Below are 27,981 nucleotides of genomic sequence, written 5' to 3'. Positions count from 1 at the left end.
TTGGGTGTGTTACAACACATTGATTCGGAAAGCACAGTCTAAACTGGAGCTCAATTAATTTAACAAGTATTTAATGAAATTTGAACTCTTAACTAATACTTCTAGTTCAGCAGTGGTAATATGCGATCCCGTCGTTGAAAGAATTTTGGTTAAAGACATGGAATAAACTTACTCACGGATTTTGTAGGGAGGGGGGGAGGTGTGGAGTCCCTAGACCATCCCCTCCCCGAGTTGTCGCTGAAGACTTAACTAAATTTGAATTTGGTGTCTGCTCCCTGCCCATCTTCGTTAATAATAATAATAATAATTCTTAAGAATCAAGCGTGAGTTTATGCCTAACCACAACTTGATGCTTTCTTTAAAAATCTAATTCGGCGACAAACACTAAATGAATAAAAGTCACCGGAGAAAAACGAATACGAAATGTAAGTGAAAGTAACTAGAAGCACATAAGGGAAACTTGCCAAAGCGACACTCAAACCCACAGCGCCCGACCAAGGAAATGATAAAAATACGAACAGACTAAAGGTTAATCTTATAATGGTGACATGGACAATCCCTGGGGATAAACCACAAATAGCCCAAGCTTACTCATTCACAGGGCGGATAACTCTATCCAACGGATAAATCGCTAAAACGTTTTGCGCTATCTACCGGATAGAGATTTATCCAGTGAATAGTGTTCTCCAACCATCGAACAACCGAGGCCAGGTTCACCATAAAAACCTCATACTAACTGCGGAAATTACTGACGAGAAATGAGTAAACTATGGCTGCTTCTAACGATATGCTTTGCTATTGCTATAAGTCGGTCTGGATTAATCCTATTGAAGCTATAAAAAAAGTTTCTTTGATGTCGTCATACTTAAATCATGTTTTGTCATCTACGATAGAAACCATCTTATTCCTTGGCTTTTACTTTCATCTCAGTGCGTTTTAGTGAGTAGTAAAGGCCTCTGAAACTAAACCAGTTGACTCCCTCAGCATGAGAGGCATGTTGGCCATTCAAATACAATCCGTTTAGATTGGATATATGGCAGTCTTTGTACCACCAGGCTCCTTTGTAGTATTGGGCACAGCTTGTTCCAAATTGATCACTATCTTGATCTTTCGTGGAAAACTGCATACCACTGTAATAAGAATAAGACTTATGTTGCCCTGTTTCATTTCTGTCTAGCCGTTGAGGAATGAAGTTTTCACTTAAAACTTAGAAAACCAATTCTTCTTAAGGGAACTACTTTGACAAATTGCTTTAAAGAAGGAATCAAGAGACGCGAGAGAGACAGAGATAAAGAGGTAGATTTATAATATAATATCTTAGAGTAGAATAAAATAGGATAGAATAGAATACAGTAGTTTAGGATAGGGCACAATAGGATAGAATATAATGATATCCTCAGTGAAAATGAGTTTTTTTGGCCAAGGAAATAAAAGTCACCAAAAATTTCAAGTGTGTGTTGGCTGTTCTTAACGTAAGATTATTATGTTTTTACCATAGGTACTACCATTTTGTCTAAATAGCTGGAAATAAGTTGAGTGGGACAACGATCTAGCATTCCGTTTAGCCATTCTTACTGAAGCCATATCCATTTCATTGGCCATTGCCTTCATTCCAAAGTTGTTCCTAAGGGTTTTCGCTCCAATTTTCATGCATCTTCTTTTTCTCATTCTAATCAATATCGTGACCAAATTCAGTGCGCCCACAATTTTTTTTTCGCGCCAAGTGATATTATGAGAATCACAATCCGAGCTTTGTGCCAAAAACGTGACGAACTCCACAAAAAAATTCTACATTGCCGCTCTGAACTTTCCAAAATTTGTCCAGTTGTTTTTGTAAAATCTATTCGTGCCAAAATTCAGGATGCCTGTTCTAAGATATTTAACTATTTGCACAAAATTAAGGCACAAAAAACTCGACCAACTTATCGGTCCTCAAAATAATAGCGACTCATCGCCTGAAAGCCTCAAAACGTCAATTTGCATTCCAGAAAATTTACCACTTTCCGATTCAGAAAAATCAGTTCTTAGTAAGAGCTAAAATTTTGTTCCCATTTCGGAAAAATCGACGAATTTTCAGTCAAGAAAGACGTTAAAAAATTCCCTCGCCGATTTTAAGTGAGTCATTTTTTCACGACAAAGAGGATGATTCTAACACCTTGAACAAAGATACTTTCGACAGTCAGCATTAAAAACGGCTTAGAAGGAAAACACTGATTGCATTCCATTCACCCTCACATTTCACCCTCACAACCACGCTGTTAAATCTATCATTCTTAAAAAGTTTCAATTAGTCCAAAACTATTCAGAGACTGGTATTGTCTTTTCGCAACCTCCACTAATTTCATTCAAGCGTTACAAAAACATGGGCAACTTTTTTTGGTCAAAAGTTCATTTGAAACCAAAGACCAGCCTGAAACTTTCAAATGTGCTCGCTCACGATGCAAAAACTGTCCTTTCATTCATAACGTAGAGAAAATGACGGGACCCAAGAGAGCCATTAAGATCAGTGATCACTTAACGTGCACCTCCGGCAAGTCATTTACTGCATAACTTGCAATTATTGCAAAAACTGTAGAATAAAAAATTATCTTTCAAATCGGCATTCTTAATCTCCAGGGTATCGACGAGCGCTTTTCATTCAACTGACTTATTTTTGTTTTCTCGTTACGGAGGAAAGCGCGCGTGATCTTCGACCAATAAGAGTCTTCCTGTTTACGCTTCGCCGCTCAGAGATCTATGATATTTTCGCCACTGCGAGAACAATATGAATTCTGTCCAATGACCTCTACAATTCCTATATCTTTCATTTTCAGAGGGAACTTCACTCTTAAAGAATATCAAGAGAGAATATAAGAGTTAAGCGTGTATGAGACATTCAACACCAATGCATTTCTTAACTATTTATGTTACCTATGATCCATGAAGGAATCTCCCGCTGTGCCGTTGTATTCTCTGAGAGTGAGTCTGTACTTATCAGCCTCGTCTGCCACCTTAAATGTCTTATACTCGGCGTATGTGATGTTCCCCTCAAAGTCCTCCAAGTCAACTCTCAACATGACGTCATTAGCATCCGTCAAACGGTGAAGATTGTCGTTTCCAAGCCAGAACTCGCCGCTCAAACTTCCGAACCCCTCTTTGTAAGCTTTCCAGTCACGATAGAAGTCAACGGAGCCGTCCAAACGTCTCTGGAAAACGGTCCAACCTCCACCGTCTGTGGTCATGTCACACAACACTGGTATTGGCTTACCGCCATCTGGGTTGATGGTGTACACGCCATTGGAAGTGAAACCATCTTTAAGTAGTTGAGCGCAGCATTTCGCTTCTGTTTTTAGAAGAAAAAGAAATAATTAATAGAGCTCAAATTAATTAATTGACCAGGGTGGATGAGCTGTAAGAGTCATTTTATTTGATCCAAATTGGGATATTTAAGACTTCACGCATGCTTTCAGTCAATATAAAGTGGCAAACTAGTGAAAGCGTTAGACATGATACTCACCGCATGGTTTTTCCGTATATCCAGAAGCATAACGACATTTGCATTCTGCAGTGTTGTCTTTATAGTTGGGAACACAAATTTCGTTCTCTGCACAAAGGGAAGAGCTGACCTCACAATCACTCTGTTAAAACAAAAGCACCTGATTACTTATACTAAAATACAGGTACCCTATGAATTGATTGACTGATAGGCTTTTAAAATTGCATGTGTTTCGTATTCTCAGATTGATTCAGATCATAAGCTTCCAGAGAGGCCAACATTACGTTCCCTGACCAGACTAACTCTCAGGGTTTTAAAAAAACTGAGGGCAATGCGTTACCTTTGATCTGATAACTCCAAAAAGTTAGACGTTCTAGTCTTCTCAGATAAGGACGATCGAGTATCATTGAATTGTTCTGAAATCTGCCCACCGGTGGGCTTAAAAGAAACTGGAGATCACTTCTCTGTCGCAAGAGAGGGAAAAATATCAGTAGGACGGCTTCAGACCGCGAGGCTCAAATTGTTTAAAAGCACCTGCATATCCACATCTTTTTTTCTGAAGTAAAGTTAAATCAACCAGGCAAACTTAATGTTTTCGCTGCGTACTTTCTGGCTTGTTATAGATTGCACCCGCAGTGCATTTACAACAGACAATGTGTTGAATAAGATAACTAAATATATTTATTGTTTTAACGACTGACCGGCTCCCAGACACAAATCAAGACCAACGGATGTCATTTTTAGACCTTCCGAAAGCATTCGATTTCGTACCCCATGAACGATTGCTGCCTTAGCCAAAATGGCATGGAATAGATAGACCTCAGTCTTCTATCTTGGTGTAGAAATCTCTTTGGCTGCCCAGAACGTGTCGTGGTGCGTGGCACTTACTCTCCCTGGACCCGTGTGTTATTTGGTGTCTCCGTGGCACGATCCTTGTTCCCATTCTCTTCTTAATATGCGTCAATGAAATATCATCAAACATTTCCAACATTATTAAATTAGTGTCCGCTGATGACACTAAGATGTGAAAGGAACTGGTAAACGTAGAAAAAGAAAAACAGGAGCCACAATTCGATATCGATGAGCTAGCAGCATGGACTAAAAAATGGAATCTGCGCTGCAATTTTATCAAGTTAGAGGTAATGGCGAATAGTGCACAGACAGAACAAATCCTTGCAGCGAAGAACGCTAGTGAACTAGTAGTTGAAAATAGGACCTGAAAAAAATTCAGGTCCGTACGGGATTTGAACCCATGACCTCTGCGATACCGGTGCAGCGCTCTACCAACTGAGCTAGCTTTTCAGGTCCTATTTTCAACTACCAGTTCAGTGGTGCTCTTAGCTGCGAGGATCTCTTAAACTCGTTTCTGCACCGCAGTGCAAATATATAAATTTCATATATCTAAAATCATTATTCATCACTTGGATGGTTTATTTGGACTCAACATATTGACCAGCTCCCAGTTGGCTTGTTAGCTCAGTTGGTAGAGCGCTGCACCGGTATTGCACAGATCATGGGTTCAAATCCCGTACGGACCTGAATTTTTTCAGGTCCTACTTTCAGTCAAAAATTCAGTAGTGTTCTTAGCTGCGAGGATCTCTTAAATTAATTACGATTTTTTATGTTTGAAAGATCCCCTATAAGTATTTTTTTTTTTGAAAGAGGTGGGGTAGTGAAGGAAGAAGAAGAATTCAAAGAACATTTCAGTTAAAACGTTTCGTTCAAAAAAATCACGTGCATTTGTCACATCAGCGTTGTTAAAGATACCTCTTTCTTGAGCAAAATTAGTCATCGCCACGATACCAAATGGATTATACAATGAAGTTTTAAATTTTAATGGCCTCACAGATGAAATGTTTCTCAGTCATAATAAGCTTGCTCATAAAACATGCATATGGAGTGTTTCGCATGAAATGAATATGTTTTACAGAAATTCAAATAATTGAAAACATTCTTTGTATGCTGCAGATGTTTATCTCTCACAGTATTAGAATCAAGTCGAAACTTCTTATCAAAACTGAAAAGGATAAATCGAACTTGATCTTACGAGATCGACGAAATGTTAAGAACTTTGTAAGAATTTTCGTCCCATTTTTTTCCATTCTCTTTCCAATTCTTTTCAGAATGATATTCGAAAGAACCCTCATCTTTCAATTTGAAACAAGAATATTAAGGATATGTGGTTTTAATAACACAGTTGGTTACACTGTCTTTGTTTCATTAAAAGTAAGGAAATTTGAGTTCTTTCCTATAATCTGAAGTTGTTTAGAACCTTGAAACACTCAAAATTTTACACATTACGTCAGCACACATTTTAAAAAAGTTTATTCTACAGGGTATATAATGCTTACCTACTTCATTCTAGAAAAACTAGATCTAAAGTTTCTTACCTTCACTCCTCGGTAGAGAAATTTGTTGTCTTCGGTGAAATTCTTAAAACTAGCAAAGCGATCGGAGTCGCTTAGTTGACATTTAAACTTCTTGTTGTTTATTGTAAATCCAAAGTTGTATGATACACATGAGCTTTCTTTCACGCAGTGTAGTCGATAAGAACTCTCTGAATCCACCTGTATTTCTCTAATAACACTTCCATTAAGGCGTCGACCTCTTATTTCTCTGGCAAAGTTAACGGCTTGGAAGACAGGTGTTGTCATTCGAGGGTCTCCGTATGTAAAAGCAATCGTTAGAGACACTAGAAGCAGTTTAAGCAGATGCATACTTCGGAATCTCTCAGTTCGATTCCTCAGCATCTCTCAGTGTTTGATATTGGTCGCAATTTTTTCGGTTTTCAACTTCACGGTATTAATTATTAATCTTGAACTTGTTGAAATTTCAATGGATTGAAATTACAATCAATCAAGTAAACAAGACTCGTTATTGTAGAGTCACTGGTAGTTGCAATTGTATGTTTGAATTTTGGAGGAATTTTTTTTACTGATATTTAGAAAGTACCCTGAGATAACTTTGATTTTAATTTTAGTGTTTTGACTGCGATCAGGTCCCCATTATAGGAGCCTCCAATCAGTGAGAGCCCTTGAGCAACGCGAGTCGGCGAGAGGGTCTTGCGCCAATCATTGGTTCCAGACCTCTGGCAAACCTCTCTCGACTCGTCTCAAATCTTCCCACTGGCGGAGGAACGCGCTTTCTGCAGCGCTAATGATTGGGGCGTGCTGCTCGCAGGCTGACTCTAATGTTTTCGTAAACGTTTCGTCGCCTCCAGTAACATCGACTTCTTTGACAAAACTTTATAAAATAAGTTAGAGCTTACCGTTTACTGACCTATTTTTCTGATCCCCGCTCCAATGGTAAACAAACGTCCTGTGGGCTTAAAAGATACAAAGCGGATCGAGGAATTTTTGATTGGGTGGGTTACAACACATTAATTCGGAAAATACAGTATAAACTCGAGCTCAATTAATTTAACACATGTTTAATGAAATTTGAACTCTCAATTAACACTTCTAGTTCAGTAGTGGTAATATGTGGTACTGTCGTTGAAAGAATTTTGGTGAAAGACATGGAATAAACTTACTCACGGGTTTTATAGGGAGGGGGGGGGGGAAGGTGTGGATTCCCTACACCGTCCCCTCCCCGAGTTGTTGCTGAAGATTCAACTAATTTGAATTTGATGTCTGCTCCCTACCCATCTTCGGTGTCTCTCTATGTAAAAACTTGCAAATTTAAGGTTTTTTTTTCCTTAAGACTTAAGCTTGAGTTTACGCCTTACCACAACTTGATGCTTTCTATAAAAATCTGGCAAACATCAAGTAAATAAATGAAATAAATAAATCCACGTATTAAGGACCCCGGAGAAATACGAATACGAAATATAAGTGAAAGTAACTAGATGCACACAAGGGAAACTTGCAAACGCGATACTCAAACCCATATCAGCGCCCAACCAAGGAAATGAGCATTTGCAAGTATAAAAATACGAGCAAACTAAAGGTTAATCTAATAATGGTGAAATAGTTAAAAAACACGAGTTAAACCACGAATAGACCAGGCTTAGTTATTCATAGGACAGATAACGCAATCCAAAGGATAAATCGCTAAAAAGTATTGCGGTATCCACCGGATAGTGTTATCCACCCTTCGAACAACCGGGGCCAGGTTCACCATAAAAAAATCGTACTAACTACGGAAATTATTGATGAGAAATGAACATATTTTCGCTGCTTCTAACGATATGCTTTGCCATAGCTATAAGTCGGTCTGGATTGATCCTATTGAAGCTATAAAAAAGTTTATTTGATGTCGTCATACTTAGAATCATGTTTTGTCACTCCGCGATAGAAACCATCTTATCCCTTGGCTTTTACTTTCATCTCAGTGCATTTTAGTGAATAGTAAAAGCCTCTGAAAGTAAACCAGTTGACTCCATTAGAACGAGAGACATGTTGGCCATTGAAATACAATCCGTTTAGATTGGATTTATGGCAGTATTTGTACCACCAGGCCCCTTTGTGGATCTGGGCACAGCTTGCACCATATAGATCACTATCTTGATCTTTCGTGGAAAACTGCATACCGCTGCAATAAGAATAAGACTTAAGTTGCCCTGTTTCATTTCTGTTTAGCCATTGGGGAATAAAGTTTTCACTTAAAACTTAGAAAACGAATTCTGCTTAAGGGAACTACTTTGACAAATTGCTTTAAAGAAGGAATCAGGAGACGCGAGAGAGACAGAGATAAAGATGTAGATTTATAATATAATATCATAGAGTAGAATAAAGTAGGATAGAATAGAATAGAGTAGTTTAGGATAGGGCACAATAGAATAGAATATAATGATATCCTCAGTGAAAATGAGTTTTTTTGGCCAAGAAAATTAAAGTCACGAAAAATTTCAAGTGTGTGTTGGCTGTCATTAACGTAAGATGATAAAGTTTTTACCATAGGTGCTATAATTTTGTCTAAATAGCTGGAAATAAGTTGAGTGGGACAACGATCTAGCATTCCGTTTGGTCATTCTTACTGAAGCCACATCCATTTCATTGGCCATTGCCTTCATTCCAAAGTTGTTCCTAAGGGTTTTCGGTCCAATTTTCATGCATCTTCTTTTTCTCATTCTAATCAATGTCGTGACCAAATTCAGTGCGCCCACAATTTTTTTTTTCGCACCGGGTGATATTATGAGAATCACAATCCGAGCTTTGTGCCAAAAACGCAACGAACTCCACGAAAAAATTCTACATTGCCGCTCTGAACTTTCTAAAATTTTTCCAGTTGCTTTGGTAAAATCTATTCGTGTCAAAATTCAGGATGCCTGTTCTAAAATATTTAACCATTTGCACCAAATTAAGGCACAAAAACTCGACCAACTTATCGGTCATCAAAAAAATAGCGACTCATTGCCTGAAAGCCTCAAAACAGCAATTTGCATTCCCGAAAATTTACCACTTTCCGATTCCGAAAAATCAGTTCTTAGTAAGAGCTTAAATTTTGTTCCCATTTCGGAAAAATCGACGAATTTTCAGTCCCCCAGAGGTCCAATTCACATCTTTAGATTTTTTCATCAAAAAATATCGCCACGATATTAAAAGACTGAAATTTAATCGTAACACCAAATTTCCAACCTTTCTTCAAAAGAGTGGTCGGCATTAAGAAGACTAAAAAGCGCAAAGACATAGTTATTAAAGCGGTCAACACAGGCTGTGCAGTCTTTGTTCGGCTGACCGACCTCTACCAAAAAGAAGCTTTGCGTCAACTTTCTGAGACCTCTTTTTATGCCAAAGTTGACCAAGATCTCACTTTCATCAATGAAAACATTGTGAAAAACACAACTAACGATCTACTAACTAAACAAGAATTGCTCGCCACTGCAAAAAATCTCACCATCAACACTCCTAGAACTTTGTGTATTTACTTTTTACCGAAAATCCACAAACCTAACCACCCAGGCCGACCCATCGTTTCTGCCTGCAGTTGTCCACCGAACTTATTTCCAGCTATTTAGACAAAATTATGACATGTACGTCAAAACTTTACTATCTTACATAAAGGACAGCCAACATGCACTTGAAGTTTTTCGTGACTTTAATTCCCTTGGCCAAAAAAAACTTATTTTCACTATGGCTATTACATCTCTTTATAGTCATTCCCAACAATGGAGGTCTCGGGGCCCTCAAATACTTTTTCGATCAACGCATTGTTAAGGAACCTAGCTCTGAAACACTACTCCGTCTAACCGAACTAGCACTTATACTCAATTATTTTTCACTTGATGGCAACTAGTACAAACAAACTAATGGCGTAGCCGGCATGGATACAACTATGGTACCCAGCTAAGCCAATCTTTTCATAGGTTTTATCGAACACCAATTTTTTTAGTCAATACCACGGCCCCACTGAACCTGAACTTTACGACCGCTACATTGATAGCTACATCGGCGCTACCTCTTCTACTAGAGAGGAGCTCACTTAATTTGTAATCGTCGTCAATTCCTTTCATCCAGTTCTTAAATATACATGGGAAGTTTCCGACACTTCTTTGGCTACTCTAGACACCAAAATTTCAATTTAAGGCAACGTTCTATGTACTAGTGTTTACTAGCAAGATATAGGTACTTGTTATATTAACCTTCGCATCCACCACACGTCAAGAATTTCATACCGTGCCCAACAAATCGATCGACAGTCAGCATTAAAAACGGCTGAGAAGGAAAACACTGATTGCATTTCATTCACTCTCACATTTCACCCTCACAACCACGCAGTTAAATCTATCATTCTTAGAAAAATGTTTCAATTAGTCCAAAACCATTCAGAGACTGGTACTGTCTTTTCACAACCTCCACTAATTTCATTCAAGCGTTACAAAAACATAGGCAACTTTTTTTGGTCAAAAGTTCATTTGAAACCAAAGACCAGCCTGAAACTTTCAAATGTGCTCGCTCACGATGCAAAAACTGTCCTTTCATTCATAACATAGAGAAAATGACGGGACCCAAGAGAGCCATTAAGATCAGTGATCACTTAACGTGCACCTCCGGCAAGTCATTTACTGCATAACTTGCACTCATTGCAAAGAGTTATACATTGGTGAAACAGGAAGACGATTAGGTGACCAATTCCAAGAACACCTTCGCGACGTAGAAAGAAATGACCAGGACGCATGCAAACCAGTCCCTTGTTAGTTTAATCTCCCTAATCATTCTAGGCAGCATATGGCAGTTTGCTGTAGGCAGTTCGGAAAGCCGCAAAACTTTAGAACAAAATTAATCTTTCAAATCGGCATTCTTAATCTTCAGGGTATCGACGAGCGCTTTTCATTCAACTGACTTATTTTTGTTTTCTCGTCACGGAGGAAAGCGCGCGTGATCTTCGACCAATGAGAGTCTTCCTGTTTACGCTTCGTCGCTAATATCAGAGATCTATAATATTTTAGCCACTGCGAGAGCAATAGGCATTCTGCCCAATGACCTATACAATTCCTATACCTTTCATTTTCAGAAGGAACTTCACTCTTAAAGAATATCAAGAGAGAATATAAGAGTTAAGCGTACATGAGACTTTTCTTGAAACCTTTTTGGTTGATCATTACTTCGGCCCAAAACAAAGAGAGAGAACCTAACACATTCAACACCAATGCATTTCTTAACTATTTATGTTACCTATGATACATGAAGGAATCTCCCGCTGTGCCATTGTATTCTCCGAGAGTGAGTCTGTAATTATCAGCCTCGTCTGCCACCTTAAATGTCTTGTACTCGGCGTATGTGATGTTCCCCTCAAAGTCCTCCAAGTCAACTCTCAACATGACGTCACTGGCATTCGTCAAACGGTGAAGATTGTCGTTTCCGAGCCAGAACTCGCCGCTCAAACTTCCGAACCCCTCTTTGTAAGCTTTCCAGTCACGATAGAAGTCAACGGAGCCGTCCAAACGTCTCTGGAAGACGGTCCAACCTCCACCGTCCGTGGTCATATCACACAACACTGGTATTGGCTTACCGCCATCTGGATTGATGGTGTACACACCATTGGAAGTGAAACCATCTTTAAGTAGTTGAGCGCAGCATTTTGCTTCTGTTTTTAGAAGAAAAAGAAATAATTAATAGAGCTCAAATTAATTAATTGACCAGGGTGGATGAGCTGTACTGAGTCATTTTACTTGATCCAAATTGGGATACTTAAGACTTCACGCATGCACTCAGTCAATATAAAGTGGCAAACTATTAAAAGCGTGCGACATGTTACTCACCGCATGGTTTTCCAGTATATCCAGAAGCATAACGACATTTGCATTCTGCAGTGTTGTCTTTATAGTTGGGAACACAGATCTCGTTTTTTGCACAAAGGAAAGAGCTGACCTCACAATGGCTCTGTTAAAACAAAAGCACCTGATTACTTTTATCAAAATAAAGGTACCCTGTGAATTGTTTGATTGATAGACTTTTAAAATTGCACCTGTTTTATTTTCTAAGATGGAATCAGTAGCTTCTAGAGCGACCAACACTAAGTTAACTGGCCGGAATAACTCTCAGGGTTTTTAAATAACTGAGGGAAATGTGCTGCCTTTGCTTCATTCGAAATCTCCGAATGATTAGACGTTCTAGTATTCTCGGATGATTAAGGGCGATCAAGTGTAACCGAATTGTTCTGAAAAAGTTCCATGGTATGCGTGTCAACATGACGAAGACTTCTAGAAATTTATCTTACAGCTATTATCCACGACAAGAGAAGCAAGCATTTCAATTTAAATATAGTTTTTCATTGACAGCATTTTTTGAAAACATTAGATTAGGAACATAAAATGCATTAGTCATCAGTACTCATTATTACTTTAAAATGTCCCTCAAAGGCGTAGAGTAACGTTTCCTGTTCTTAGCCAATAACGAATGAACACATTCTTTTTCAAATCGAAAACACTGGATTACATCTCGTTTCTGAGCCGTCAAGTTTACAGGCCCAATGCAAAGTTAAAGTTTAAATCTTACACTTTCAAAATCAGAGGATGATAAGAAAAGTTCTACAGTAATTCTAAAATTGTATTTCTTTACCATTACCAAATACAATATATAAACATCTGCATCGTTCCTTCAATCATACATAATACCACTTGGAATTAAGTAAAAGAGTCGAAAATTGAGGTAAATTACCTACCTTTATGCCTCTATAAAGAACTTGGGGGTCTTCAGTGGAATTGCTCAGTCCAGTAACCCGACCAGAGTCGCTTAGTTGACATTTATTGTCAGCATACACTTACACAAAATTCATCATATAGGCAATATAATGCTTGCCCGCTGCATTCTGGAAAAATTATATCTAAAGTTTCTTACCTTCACTCCTCGGTAGAGAAATGTGTTGTCTGCGGTGAAATTCTTGAAGCTAGCAAAGCGATCAGAGTCGCTTAGTTGACATTTAAACATCTTCTTGTTTTCACCGAGTCCAAAGTTGTATGACAGGCATGAACTTTCCTCCACGCAAAGCAGTCGACAAGAACTCTCAGAATCCACTTCAATTTCCTTGATAACCCTTCCGTGAAGCCGTCGTCCTCTTATTTCTCTGGAAAAGTTAATAGCTTTGTAGTTGGATGTTGTCAATCGACTTTCTCCGTTTGCTAAAGTAATTACCAAGGAAGTGAGGAGTGTTGCGTACATGTTTTCGCAAGAAATGTTGCCAATTATAGTGATCTTTAGGGTTTTAGCTCTTTTTCATTAATTATTAACACAGAACCTCAGTGAAAGTAGAAAGATATCATGTTGATTGATTTAAATGCTTTAACCGGCATGATAGGGCAATATTTAAATCAAACAATAACATTTTTAAAAATTTATTCATGTTTTTGAACAACTATATTTTTGCTGTTTAAGGATGATTTTCAACCTATATTTTAGTTTTAAAGAATTTCGTAAGATGCCTCTGTTGAAATACGATGAGGGCAACGAAACTATTTACCAAAATCAGAACTGTAACTTTAAAGTCGCCCGAAAGGTCGCATAGCGAAAGCTTATAAACAACATTTTATCTTATATCCTTTGGTACAATGAACTGTCGAGGAATCAAAATATTGTGTTTTGATATTTTGGGGGAATGAATTCAAATCGTAAGAACGAATTTCGTGGTAATATATAAAAAAATATCTAAAGGGAATATTGGAACTTTGTGAGACCACACACACGCACACGCGCGCAGGTGAAGTTAATAAATTTTAAACAAAAACTTTATTGAAATAGCAGTCTTTTACAAAACGTTTCGCCCGGTTAATAATTAATTTTGGAAGTGATGATAGGAATATCAGAAGAGAAGTAGACAAGTATTAAAGGTGAGTCGACAACATACAAACAAAGGCTAGAAAGGCACAACATGAGAAAGTATAGGTTTTTTGAACAGAATTTAGTATAATTCAAATAAATAAAGGCCCTAACGGTGTTTGCATACTACAAACGGTTAAAAGTGACACAGTCGATGCACATAGAGTCACGAGTGTCATGTGATCTAAGGAGCGGGAAACCGAACAAACAGGAACCCCAGATAAAACCTTTGGCACATCAAAATGACGTCTTAAGATAGGTCTCCATAAGAGGTGGGAAGACTTTGAAAACGACCCACACCGGTTATGAACAATGAAATGCCTCAGACATTACATCATAATTCGATTCAATTGAATCAGAGGTAAGTAGATGGTACAATTAAGAGTAAATGACACGAAAATGACAGTCCGAACTTCATTTCACGTCATTTATTGCAATCAAGTTTTACATAAGTCAGTCTTTTAATAATTACCGCTACCATTGATATAACGGCCAAAAATTCTGTAAAGTTTGATGGAGATACAAGTAAAGATCTTTATTAAAAGAAGCACGTCCAGAAACAAAACGTCTGGACTTACAATTTCCTACATATATCTATCTATTATGTATATACAAGACTAAGTAACTACACAAATTCGAAAATACATCTATTGAAAAAGCAACGTTTAAAGCGTTCGGTTCTGACTGGAGGCAGGATGTAATTATGTCCTCTTTTCCTGAGGCTACTAGCTCTCTGAGCTGGTAAAAGTTCATGTTATGGATTTGCGCTGTCAGAGGTTATCTCGTCCAAAAGAAGCCTGTCTTTCATTCTAATTACATCCATTATGGGAGTGTATTTGCTAGTGTAGCCATAACGTAAAGCTCAAAGCAACAAAAAAAATAAGAATTAAACCATTGCTAATTATGGAGGTTTCTCCATCTTATTGAGTCTTTTAGTCTCATAGAATTATTTAGTCTCATAGGTTGACTGTCTCAAGTTACAAGTTGACTAGTTAATTACAAGTTCCACTGCTCGCAGTTAACTAAAACTAGTCGAGTAGTAGTAAAACTAGTATATAACCTGACCTAGCAAGAATACAGCAATACAAAATGAAATTCACATTACAGTAGCTAGCAAGTATCTTAGATATAAAAGGGTTTTAATGACAGAATAATTTATTTGTTAATTACCATTGATTACAAAAAATAAGCGATTGACTAACTATGAACCTTTACAAAAAAAGATAAGAGGTTTCCATTCGCTTAATCGACCGATATCTCGGTCTTGTTGAGTGAAATTTAAATAAGAATTATTGTATCGGGAGGGGGGGAAGGTGGGAGAAGGGGGGGAGGGGGGGAAGGTGGGGGAAGGGGGGGAGGGGGGGGAAGGTCTGGAGTCCCCAGACCCTCCCCCCTGACTTATCGCTGACGATTCAACTAAATTTGAATTTGACGTCTCCTCTCTGCCCATCATCGTTGTCTCTATGTGTAGAAACTTGCTCATTTAAGATTTTCTTCCTTAAGGCTTGTGCGTGAGTTTAAGCCCATCCATAACTTGATGCTTTCTTTAAAAATCTAATCCGGTGAAAAACGTTAAATTAATTAATGAAATAAGTAAATCCACGAATAAAGGTGCCCGGAGAAAAACAAATGCGAAACGCAAGTGAAAGTAACCAGAAGCACATAAGGGAAACTTGCTGACTTGACACTCAAACCCACATCAGCACCCGCCCAAGGAAATGAGTATTTGCAGATATAAAAATACGAACACAAATCAAAGGTTAATCTAATAATAGTGACAGGGAGAAGCCCTTGTAATTAACCACGAATAGACCAGTCTTAGTTATTCACAGTTCGGATAACGCCATCCGATGCATAAATCGCTAAAACGTATTGTGGCATCCACCGGATAGTGGATATTGTTATCCACCCTTCGAACAACCGGGGCCAGGTTCACCATAAAAAACTCATACTATCTACTGCAATAATTGACAAGAAGTGAGCATATTATGGCTGCTTCTAACGATATGCTTTGCCTTAGTTATAAGTCGGTCTGGATTGATCCTATTGAAGCTGTAAAAAAAAGTTTCTTTGATGTCGTCATACTTAGAATCATGTTTTGTCACCCCACGATAGAAACCATCTTATCCCTTGGCTTTTACTTTCATCTCGGTGCGTTTTAGTGAGTAGTGATGGCCTCTTAGCGTGCCCCAGTTGACTCCATCAGCATGAGAGGCATGTTGGCCGTTCAAATACAATCCGTTTAGATTGGACGCATGGCACTTGTTGTACCACCAGGCCCCTTTGAAGAGTTGGGCACAGCTTGCATTATTTAGATCACTATCTTGATCTTTCGTGGAAAACTGCATATGGCTGGAATAAGAATAAAACTTATGTTGCCTTATTTCATTTCTGAGGAAAGAGGACGCGAAAGAGAGAGAGACAAGGAGTTAGATTTATAATACAGTATCATAGAGTAGAATAGGATAGGATAGAATAGAATACAGTAGTTTAGGATAGGACTCACTAAGATAGAATATAATTATATCCTTAGTGAAAATAAGTTTGTTTTGGCCAAGGAAATTAAAGTCACGAAAAATTTCAAGTGCGCGTTGGCTGTCCTTAATAAAAGATGGTAACGTTTTGATCATAGCTGCCATAGCTTTGTGTAAATAAGCTCGGTGGGACAACTACCTATAGAAACTTACCAAGGAGCAACGCAAGGAAATCGTAAGTTATCTTTTTCCTTTCTTCCCTATTAGTAGAGATCCAACATTTTTTTAGCCATTCTCATTGTAGCCATATCCATTTCATTGGCCGTTGCCTTCATTTCAAATTTATTCCTGACGATTTTCGCTTCAATTTTCTTGCATCATCATTTTCTCATTCTAATCAATATCGTCACCATTTTCTGTACACACAGATTTTTTTTCACGCCAGGTTGTATTATGCGAATTACAATCCGAACTAAAATCCAAAAACGTAACGAACTCAACGAAAAAATTCCAAATTTCCGCTCTAAACTTTTCAAAATGTGTTTTAAAGAGGACATCCGTGCAAAAATCAAACAAAAATGAAATTTTTATGACAAGGGTCAAAAATTCAAATTGTCTCAATTTTTGCACACAAGTAGACCCTAGTAAGACAAGAAAGGCTGTGTATTTTTTTCATCAAATATGTTTTTATTTTCGAGAAAAACGAACTTTTCGCTTTCACCCTCTAGAATCGATGGATCGGGTCATAGCAGGTCGAAAATTGAACACTTTCGCTCGCTTCGCATTTCAACGATATTACATCAAGGGAAATCTAACCAACGTTAACTCCTTGATAGACTCTTCGTCTTTTATAAAATGTAAGTAATTGTAGGAATTGGTTGCTTAGAAGCTTTTGGCCATGCGAAAAAGCAATGTGCTCTCTTCCGTTACAAAAAAATGTCGGTGAAGAAAACCTCTTTTTTCACAATGTGCCATTATTCCGAATTCCACAAAATTACGTGTGTAAATTGCTGAAGGAATGATCTTCAGAATGACGTAAATTTTTCTTTGGGCAATGTTTTCTCGCGACATAGGAAACTCTTCTAAACAGCACACGGAAGACATAAAATCACGCAATATGTTGATTGCGTGACCAAAGAGTTAAGGAGCATTCTTGCCTTCGAAATGATTTCGGATCGAACAGTAGAACTTTTTCAGAAAAAAATGACATAGCTATAACCAGTTTGTTAAATTACTTTGCCTTTTATCATTTGAAGTTTGTTTCTGCAGAGATATTCTGCCATCGTTCTGTCCAATACGATTATACACCAGTGCACCAGTACGGTATACGTTTAAAAACTTTGCTGTTCTCTTGCATACGAATCTTAAGTTTCTGCCCATTTTTTAACTTTCTCTATGAGCTTACCCGTGCCTTTTAACTAGCACTCGATAAAAACCAACAGAGTTTTCAAAGGGAGGTTTTTGCAGGAGTTAAGTGGACCGAGTAAGGGCTTGCATGACCCAATTCGCATAATTGCAGTTATGGTCGCTCGACGGTCATTATTTAATTTAAACACAATTACGTAAAAAAGAAAAAGCAAGTCTAAATATCCATTTAGTTCTGATTTTGCCTTTATTTTTACCCAAGTTGATTTTTTCTGCTGGAGTGAAAACATTTTTTAATTATCGCAATGTCTGTTCGCTTTGTGACGTATAGGCAAGACAATTAAATTTACAAAACTGAATTAACCGCGAAAGAGTCGATATCGCTTGTCTTAACTGTCACTGCTCTAAACAGCAAATAACCTTTTCGGCGCTTCTAACAAATTTCAGCTTCTTTGTTCGGTAAAAGTACAGTTGCAAAACTGTGTCAGCAGGACTGTACACCAAAAAATTCACAACTAACTGTAGCTGCAGGGACGATCAAACATTGTCATCCATTCCCCATTTGCCTGACTTTGGTAGTCCATGACAAGGCTTGTTAGAATATCGACATACGGCTTCTTCCTCTTAACGTTGACCTGGGAATTATCAAGTCCGAAAGAAGTACAAATGTCATTTAAAACTTTGATTGAAAAGTTTTAAAGCTTAGAATTCTTAACTAGTTCACAAATGCTGTAATCGTTGTACAAGACTGGATCTGCGTGCTGAATAGAAATTTCAGACATCACCTTTTTACTCATTGCTTGAAGCTGGCTCTCCTTTTCTGCTCTGATTTGCTCAGCGTCATCGCTCTGGTTGACCTCTTGGTGCTCGAGACTTGGCTTTGAGGCCAGACAAGAAAAAAACTAGAAATTTGCCTGCTTGTAGGTGTTTTCGCTTGCTGCACTGCATTCCAGTGTTAGAACTTTGTCTTGGTCAGGAACATGAAACTTGCTCCAAGGAATGAATTTGCCTCTTCCAATTTCGTAGCCGGATCTCCATAGCTCACACCTTCCTCGCCATACTGAACGTTGTTGACAAAGCTCACAGCATCCCATTTCACTGGCTTTTTGATGGAAAACAAAGGAGGCCTGCTTTTGCTCCAAGGACACATCCAAATGATTCTATTGCCTCCTGCATTTGAGATACCGACTCTATATCGTGGCCTGAATTCAACTGGATGGCCATATGGGATTTGATCGTTGCAGCTTTCCGATCGCAAGATCCCTTCCTTCCTTAGGGGGTCTGAAAATCCATTTTGCGTAGGAAGAGATTGTTTAGCTCTGCTACTTTGCTGGCTGTAACCAGGGTTAAAGCGCAGTGGTAATACCCGGTGTTGTCTTGTCTGAGATAAATGGATTGTAATTGAGGCATGACATCCTTCAGTCGACGAAAGACGTCGTTAAGTATGGCAAGAACTGCAGAACTGTCCTGGTTACAGGTCTCAAATAAGTGTACAAATGTCATCATCTCAATCTTGCCATCATTTCCCTTTCTCGTCGCAACCGTGATATGCCATGGCAGATCTCTCTTACCAAACCAGTCTGTTTGGCTCTACCTAAATTTCTCTAATAGATATTTCATTGCCCGGTCTAAGACCAGTAAGGCAGAAAATTCATCCAGCTCATAGATGACGTCTAGTCTGGACTCGTCGTGGTTTGTTGAACGCAGTAAATGCGATTTCCGGGAATTTATGCATTGTTTGGACTGTAAAGTCACAAAAGCCAAATCTTCTTTCGTATCGGTTGTGCCTCCCACTTCCTGTACAGCTCTCTCGATTTCGAGAGAGATCAGGGCGGACATCCCTGCAATCATCTGGAATTCTGTAGGTATTCTGGCTTCTTCGCCAAGCTCAGAACGGTGGAATGGACAAATTGTTAAGGCGTTTATATCCTTTGCACTCATGTAAAAAATACCTGCTCGGGCAAGGTTAAGTTTACGCTCGTTCTTAACTCCGGCAAAACATCAAGCACTTTTATGACCCTGTACATCCTTATTGCACGACACCAATGGAATCACCTCAAATAATTTACTCCTGTCTTGTCGGTCGTACGAGCAAGCACCTTCAACTATAAACTTAAATGAGCAAGAAGCTTCCATTTCATTTACAAGCAAGACATCTGATTCAAAGGGGGCGGGAAATAATTATTTTTCTTAGTTTCAAGTGAGAAAAATCGAATGGAGGATTGTTTATTAAGTTTTGTTAATTTAATTTCGCTTTTAAGTAGAAAATTCAACAAACATCATAGTTTTACTCACGCAGAAAAAAAAAATAACACGAGTACAAATTTAGGAAAACTCAGAGCAAAATGGATATCTAGACACATTATTTCTTTTCCTCGTATTTTTGCCTCTTCAAATGACGTCGACCGACCCCACTCGTAAGTCCAAATTATTCTGTCACACGAGCACGACGACTCGTACCGCTATTATGCAAATTAGGTCATGCAAGCCCTCACTTAACTCCTGCAAGGGCCTTTGTAAGGTAACATTTTGTGGATTTTCATTTTCCAAAGGCTAGTTAAAAGGCACGGGTTAGCAAGTTAAACAAGAGGCAGAAACTTAAGATTCGTATGCGAGAGAACAGCAAAGTTTTTATATCGTATACCGTTGCTAGCACTGGTGCATAATCGTACTAGACAGAATGATGGCAGGATATCTCTACAGAAACAAACTTCAAATGATAAAAGACAAAATAATTTAACAAAACTCGGTATAAATTTGTTATTTGTTTCTGAAAACTTCCTCCTGTACGATTTTGAGTAATTTCAAATGCAGGAATGCTCCTTCACTCTTTGGTCACGCAATCATCATATGGCGTGATTTTATGTCTTCCGTGTGCTAATTTGAAGAGTTTCCTACGTCGCGAGAAAACATTTTCCCAAAGAAAACTTTACGTCATCTTGAAGATCATTCCTTCGGCAATTTACATATGTAATTTTGTGGAATTCCGAATAATGGCACATGGTGAAAAAAGAGGTTTTCTTCACCGACATTCTTTTGTAACGGAAAAGAGCTAATTGTTTTTTTGCATGGCTAAAAGCTTCTAAGCAACCAATTCCTACACAACTTACATTTTACAGACGACGAAGAGTCTATGAAAGAATACACGTTGATAAGATTTCCTTAGACGAAGTATCTTTGAAATGCGAAGCGAGCGAAAGTGTTCAATTTTCGGCCTGTTATAACCCGATCCATCGATTCTGGAGGGTGAAAACGAAAAGTTCGTTTTTCTCGAAAATAAAAACATATTTGATGAAAAAAAATACACAGCCTTTCTTGTCTTACTAGGGTCTACTTGTGTGCAAAAATTGAGACAATTTGAATTTTTTACCCTTGCCATAAAAATTTCATTTTTGTTTGATTTTTGCACGGATGTCCTCTTAATATAAACTATTTGTGCCAAAACTCAGGATTCCAGTTCTAAACCTTTTAACCACTTGCACCAAATTAAAGGTCAAAAACTCGACCAACTTATTGGCCCTCAAAATACTAGCGACTCATCATCAGAAAGCCTCAAAACTGTAATTAGCTATTCTAGACATCAAAACTTCAATTGAAGGTAATGTTCTATGCACTAGTATTTACTACAAATATATAGGTACTTGTTGTATTCACCTTCGCATCCACCCCACGTCAAGAATTCCATACCGTGCCCAATAAATTGATGGACAGTCAGCATTACAAACGGCTGAGATGGAAAACACTGATCGCATTCCATTCACTCTCACATTTCGTCCTCACAACCACGTAGTTAAATCTATCATTCTCAAAAACTTTCAATTACTCCAAAACGATTCAGAGACTGGCACTTTCTTTTCGAAACCTCCACTAACTTCATTCAAACGTGACAAAAATGTAGGCAACTGTTTGGTCAGAAGTTCATTGCAAACCAAAGACCAGCCTGAAACTTTCAAATGCGCTCGCTCACGATGAAAAACTTGTCCTTTCATTCATAACGCAGAGAAAATGTCGGGACCCGAGAGATCCATTACGATCACTGATCACTTTAAGTGCACCTCCGCCAATGTCATTTACTGCCTAACTTGCACCTATTGCAAAAAGTTATGCATTGGTGAAACAAGAAGACGATCAGGTGACTGATTGCGAGAACACCTTCGTGACGTAGAAAAATATGACAAGGACGCATCCAAACCAGTCGCTAGAAACTTCTAATCTCCCTAATCATCCTAAGGAGCATATGGCAGTTTGCAGCCTTTCCCTACATGTGGGCAGTTCGCAAAACCGCAAAACTGTAGAACAAAAATTTATCTTTCAAATCGGCATTCTTAATCTCCACGGTTTTGACGAGCGCTTTTCATTCAAATGATTTATTCTTGTTTTCTCGTCACAGAAGATAGCGCGCGTGATCTTCGACCACTGAGAGCCTCCCTGTTTACGCTTCGCACCAAATATCACAGATATATAATATTTTTGCCATTGCAAGTTAATGTCGCGAGAACAATAGACATTCTGCCCAATGACCTCCACTATTCCAATGGCCTTACAGTTTCAGAGGTAACTTCACTCTTAAAGAATGTCAAGAGAGAATATTAGAGTTAAGCGTACATGAGACTTTTCTTAAAACCTTTTTGGTTGATCATTACTTCGGCCTAAAACAAAGAGAGAGAACGCAACGCATTCAATACCAATGAATTTCTTAACTATTTATAATAACTATGTTGTGTAAAGGAATCCCCAGCTGTGCCATTGTATTCTCCGAGAGTGAGTCTGTAATTATCGGCCTCGTCTGCCACCTTAAGAGTGAATGTCTCTAAAAATCAAAGAAAAATAACAAAATCGCGGACATGGTAAAAAAATCATTTCGTCCCATTTTTTGTCTACAGGTAGCTATAGGTACTACTTAAAGTGAAGTGAGGTTAGTTTCTGTAAATATTCATTTTAACGGAAATAAACCGATACTAATTGCATGATCGAAAATGAGTGCCTGCGAGCTCTAAATTATGCAGTTTTCAGGCCGTCCTTGCATGAACTAAAATGCAACAGCAGGACTTCTCTAGCTATAAATATATACATGTGGCCTTCCATTACCAAGATATAATGATATTTTTTGTATCGTGTCCTTCCTGACGAAACCACGGGTTAATTACCAGTGGACGTGTTCGCCATATTTCATTCATGCCAAACCCGGCCTAATATAGTGTGGCAAAAATGCATGTGGTAGTTTCTCAAAATCTCCAGCAATACTATCACGAGGGCTTATAAGGTGGGTCTTCAAATTCATCGTTTCATTTTTCTGGTATCTTCCGCTGTTTTGATGTACCAACCAACCAAACTTCGCTAAAATTGTAAATGGCGCCATATTGAAATGAACAAAATCAACATTGCAATGACACAAGCAAAGCATTGTTTGAGTCGCAGCCGCACTTAGCTTTTTATTTTTGCTTTGACATAAATAGTTCCTTACCTTAGAAATCTTTTATAGGCCCTTGTTATTCCGCTTGGAAGATATTTTCGAAATACTGTCCTTTGCAATTTGGTGTGAAGGTGGCCGACCGGCTAACACATTGAAGCCACTGAGCCGGGATGAGTAAAATTAAGTTACTTGTTGTTGTCATTTTCTACAGCGCGTCACAACCCAGTTACGTTTAGTCTACTTTGATCTTAATTTTGGTTTTATTGACGTCTCACACAAAAAGGGTCCCGTACAAAACGGCAGGTAACGCGAGCGATTTGCCGGATTTTAATTTTTCACAGGTTCCTGTCACTCTGCGTGACATATGATAATCTGTCACGTAACGAGATCAACAAACAATTCATTCTGCCTCACATATAAGATCTAAACAAATATATTGCCATCATGAACGAGAACGATACAACAAAGAAATAGACTTTACAAAATTTCACAAATATAAACCGCACAGTGAAAACCTTATGGAACAAAAATAACAATACAATTTTCCCACGGAAAACAAATGTGATGGGTTAACGAAAGTAAACAAAAAACAAAAGCGTAATAATCGTCGGTGAAGGGAATAAAGACAACGGTTGCTTTAACTCCAGCAGAAAAAGAATGTCTTAATCTCTACATGATATTGTAGGTGGCGTTTGTGGCGCAGAGGAAGCCACAAGCGTTTTTTACAATTTTCAGGTGCTGAGACAGAGATTGAACTTATCTTAGCAAGAAGCGGGATTTTCGCGAAGCCTGATACACGGAAGAGCTGCTCCTCTTCCAAACCAGGAGAAAAGGAGAATGAGAATTGAACCTGTAAGATTAGAACATTTTGTTTCTTTCATAACGAGTCCACACGTTACTCAAGATGTTCCTTTCGGAGAAAAACTTCTAAAAATTGTCGACTGGCGAGATCATAAAAACACCCAATGTTATCAGAACAATGATACCAGAGCGTATTGACCAATAGTATCAACAATACTGCTGTGAAACTAACTTTGAGCCTATGAGTAAGAGAACTCTACAGAGAGTTTGGGCCGTGTGTTCTTCATCTGTTCGCAAGTCTCTGCAAGGACTTGATAACTTTTCAGCATCAGGAATGGAAGCAGTTGATGCTATAGAAAAACTCGTAGACAAGCTTGTTGACTGTGGCAAGACTCAGCAATGAGCGAGGGAAATTAAGCAGCAGCTTCGTTTTTCGAAGCAGTACCTAAAGGGCGACTACAAGGTGGGTGCATATTTTATAATTATGCGTTCCTTTGCAAATGTAGTAAACTTCTTACTATGATTCACGGCTACCTCTTTCTTTCTCTCCAAGTCTTCTTTATGCTTAATTGATGAAACAACAGTTTACAATTCACTGTAATACGCTTACACACATGTATACAACGCTGAGAATCGATTAAGTAATCTTTTTGAAATGTCGATCATATGCGCATGCAATGCTTTGTAAATATACATTGAATCACGCGCTTGTCATTTTACTTTTTATTTTAGGTACATGCAGTGGAGGCCACAAAGGTTCCCGATCATTGTCGAATTTACGCGCTAAGTGACCAGAGCAATGCTGAATTTCGGGGCTCCTGCGACCATCTCCACAATGAGTCATATGAGCAGTGTTATGAGTTACAGGAAGTATTGTGTACCATAGAAGATGAGTGTTCAAGTGCGCTCTCGTCAGCAGAAGATCAAGCTGACATGCAACTTACCATCAAACAGGCAAGGGATGATATCATTTGCTAGAAAGCCCATCAGCTACGTTAAGTCCACCAAGCTGAGGCGAAGCATTCGGTTTTAGCCAAACTCGACAGCCGATCGGTGTTGTTAGTCCAGGACTGGGCAATGAAATATATGCCCCGAAAATATTGAGAGGCGCAGTCAGATTGGTTTGCGAAGCGAGGACTGCCATGGCACATTAGTGTTGCCATAAGACGGTCAGAGGGTTCTGAGCACTTTGAATCGCAGACACCTGTCCACGTATTTCAAAGCTGCGCCCAAGACAGTGTGACTGTGGCTTCGATTATGCTTGACTGCCTCACTACCCTGAAAAAGGAAATTCCAGAGCTGGAAATGGCTTATTACAAACAAGATAACGCTGGCTGTTATCACAGCGGAAATTCAATCATCTCAGCTAAGCTGGCCAGTGATGCCATGGGAGTGGCTTTTGTAAGAAACGACTTTTCGGATCCTCAAGGTGGAAAGGGGGTATGTGATCGCAAAGCCGCAACAATCAAGGGAAGGTACGTTGGAAGGTACGTAAACGAAGGCAATGATGTCATCAACGCTCTACAGTTCAAAATAGCCATTGAATCTGGCCAAGAAACCACAGGAGAGAAAGCAAGTTATGTTGCTGCCAAACCGTCAAGCACCTTTAATATCAAATGGGATGGCATAAGCTTACTCAACAATTTTGAGTACGATGAAAGTGACACACGAGTGTGGAGAGCATTCAATGTAGGTTCCGGTAAAGTAGTGCCATGGGCCAAGTTTGAAGGAGTCATGAAGTAGCCCGAAAAATTGGAAATCCTAGACTCGCCATCGCAGAGTCCAAGTGGGGCAAGATTGTGAGACACCGAAATATTAAGGAAAGCTCTGTCAAAGCAAATTTCTTAACTGAGAGCGAAAACCAAGATCGAAGTTGTATTGGGGAATATAAGCCAGATGACATGCTTTTCCCGTGTCCAGAAGAAGGATGTGTAAAAGCCTGCAGTCGCTTTGCAAACCTCCAGAGACACCTAGATACTGGAAAACACCAAATGATGCTCGAACAGGAAACTCTCTACGATAAAGCTAAAAGAGAATATTCTTCCAAGCTGATGGAGGGACGCAGTCGAATACCAAGCGTTCAAGTTGCTGCACAATCAAAGAGAGACGGCTTGCCGTCTCTTCCAATGGGTTGGGCCCTGAAGACAATTAAGAAAAAGGTGCGTTTTACAAGGAAACAGACCGAATTCTTAACTGACCAATTTCAAAAAGGGTAGTATAGTGGACGGAAAAGCGATCCACAGGAAGTTTCGAAAACCACGAGCCTAGCAAGAGACCAAGCGGGGGGACGTCGATTTCAACCTGATGAAGTCCTTACGTCGCAGCAGATTAGTGGCTTCTTCAGCCGTCTTTCAGTAAAGAAGCGATTAGAAGTTACAGCCGCCGGTAACCGAGCAAAAGCTAGTGAAATCTCAGAAGTGGACATGGAGAGCGTCGACAAGGACGAAATTTCCGCCGAAGCTGAGAGCCATCTATCTGCAGTGTGTGCAAATGTGATGAGAGATGTGGCTATTCAACATCCGATTGTATCTTTCGATCTAAACATCTGTTAACTTGTACAAAAACGTACACTCACAACTTTAAGAGTGGATAGGCTAAGAGACATGTGCATAGACCTTGGGCTGGATATTTCTGACATTTCACCCCAGAAGAGGAAAAAGCCATTCATCGCACGACTCACACAATTAGTCCAGGAGTGTACCTGCTCTTCCAAGTAACTGAGCACTGAACGTTTTACGAATAACTGATCTGCTGATTATAAAAGCGGTGCGTGTATTATTTACATGGAGGCGTTGCGTGACAGCAGAGTCCTACATATCGGATTTTAGTCACTTGAGCTCACCATTGCTTGTGAAACCTCATCTTTGTGTTGGACGATTTTTAGTAAATTCGAAACTGGCGATTGCAGAAGGCGCAGAAGGGATGCAAATGCTCGAATCCATGTTCACCGGATGAGAAGTAAACGGAAACTAACGGTTTTGTGCCAAATTTAACCTTATGAGTGCAATTGAACTGTTTAACCTGTTGTGTGTAGAATTATGCAGAATTATGGCGTGATTCTCAAAGGGTAGCAAAAGTCGAAAATTGTTTCTCCTGTCTCCGTATATAAAAATCAAGTGTAGTTATAGACATTTTAATATGTTTCTAGTCATTTTAACGGCCAGTGAAGATATAACTGACCAAAACAGTTATTTGTGTCCGACGCGTTTAATTTTGTTATTATGCATCTCATTATGGCGTCATGGTAATTTAACTGAAATTTGGCTGGTGGTCATCTTTTGATAGTCAAAGGTCCCAAAGAAATAAAACCCACATCGTAAAGAACTATCTTTCAAGGCTTCTTGGTAGTGTTATTGTAAACTTTGAGACACTACCACATGTATTTTTGCCAAGCTATTCTAGGCCACCTTTGCCTTAATTTTCGAAAGGCCGAAGATGTCGTCTCTTAATAGGGACGTAGCTCCTCCAAGAATAACATTAGACAAAAACTATCACTTTGTCTCGGTAATGCAAGTCCAACTTAATATTTCTATGACTAGAAAAGTCCTTCCGTTACATTTTTGTTAGCATGACAAGTGCCCGAAAAGTGCATAATTTCAGGATCGCGCTTGGTGAAATTTGAGCTATTTACCCCCGGAAATGTTAAAACAAATTATTCCCGTTAAAGTGCATATTTAAAAAATCTAACCCCATTTCCGTTTGTTTACTAGATAAGGCTACCCACAGGCAAAAAAATGAACCAAATCGATTTTTGACCGTGTCCGCGACTTTTTCGATAATCTGTGATTTTTATTGACATTTACTCTTAAATGGCCTCAAAGATAAAATATTCTCCTGTCGTAATAAACTTGCCAATAAAGCATGCATGTGGACTGTTTCCCATGAAATTAAGAAATTCTATAACTATGTAAATAATTGAAAACATTCTTTGTATGCTGCAGATGTTTGTCTCTCATAGAATCAAGCGATCGGAGTCTCTTAGTTGACATTTAAAGTTCTTGTTGTTCATTGTGGTCCAAAGTTGTATGACACACATGAGCTTTCTTTCACGCAATGTAGTCGACAAGAACTCTCTGAATCCACTTTTATTTCTCTAATAACACTTCCATTAAGACGTCGACCTCTTATTTCTTTAGCAAAATTAACGGCTTGGAAGACAATTGTCATCATTCGAGGGTCTCCGTATGTAAAAGCAAT

The 27,981-nt window shown here is 38.8% G+C and overlaps 2 protein-coding genes and 3 pseudogenes across 2 annotated transcripts; 3 read left to right on the top strand and 2 right to left on the bottom strand.

The window, feature by feature from the left end:
- Window positions 1-54: 54 nt before the first annotated feature.
- On the bottom strand, window positions 55-6,264 carry LOC113684042 (microfibril-associated glycoprotein 4-like). The gene is made up of 4 exons (XM_089196082.1): window positions 5,866-6,264; window positions 3,497-3,617; window positions 2,911-3,322; window positions 55-1,130 (listed from the first exon to the last, which is right to left on the bottom strand). Exons 1-4 carry the CDS (start codon window positions 6,223-6,225, stop codon window positions 902-904), a joined length of 1,122 nt encoding a protein of 373 aa, XP_089052208.1. The 5' UTR covers window positions 6,226-6,264; the 3' UTR covers window positions 55-901.
- A 688-nt stretch (window positions 6,265-6,952) lies between these two features.
- LOC149051160 (microfibril-associated glycoprotein 4-like) lies at window positions 6,953-13,077 on the bottom strand. The gene is made up of 4 exons (XM_089196080.1): window positions 12,757-13,077; window positions 11,679-11,799; window positions 11,092-11,503; window positions 6,953-8,008 (listed from the first exon to the last, which is right to left on the bottom strand). Exons 1-4 carry the CDS (start codon window positions 13,075-13,077, stop codon window positions 7,780-7,782), a joined length of 1,083 nt encoding a protein of 360 aa, XP_089052206.1. The 3' UTR covers window positions 6,953-7,779.
- On the top strand, window positions 9,448-10,031 carry LOC149051161 (uncharacterized; annotated as a pseudogene).
- Window positions 13,078-21,302: 8,225 nt separating the features above from the next.
- LOC149051159 (uncharacterized) lies at window positions 21,303-21,973 on the top strand (annotated as a pseudogene).
- An 812-nt stretch (window positions 21,974-22,785) lies between these two features.
- LOC149051158 (uncharacterized) lies at window positions 22,786-27,279 on the top strand (annotated as a pseudogene).
- The last annotated feature ends 702 nt before the right edge of the window (window positions 27,280-27,981 follow it).

The sequence above is a fragment of the Pocillopora damicornis genome, chromosome 2, assembly GCF_964200805.1.
Source record: "Pocillopora damicornis chromosome 2, jaPocDami1.2, whole genome shotgun sequence".
Lineage (NCBI taxonomy): Eukaryota > Metazoa > Cnidaria > Anthozoa > Scleractinia > Pocilloporidae > Pocillopora > Pocillopora damicornis.
This window is presented reverse-complemented; position numbering and strand designations above follow the sequence as displayed.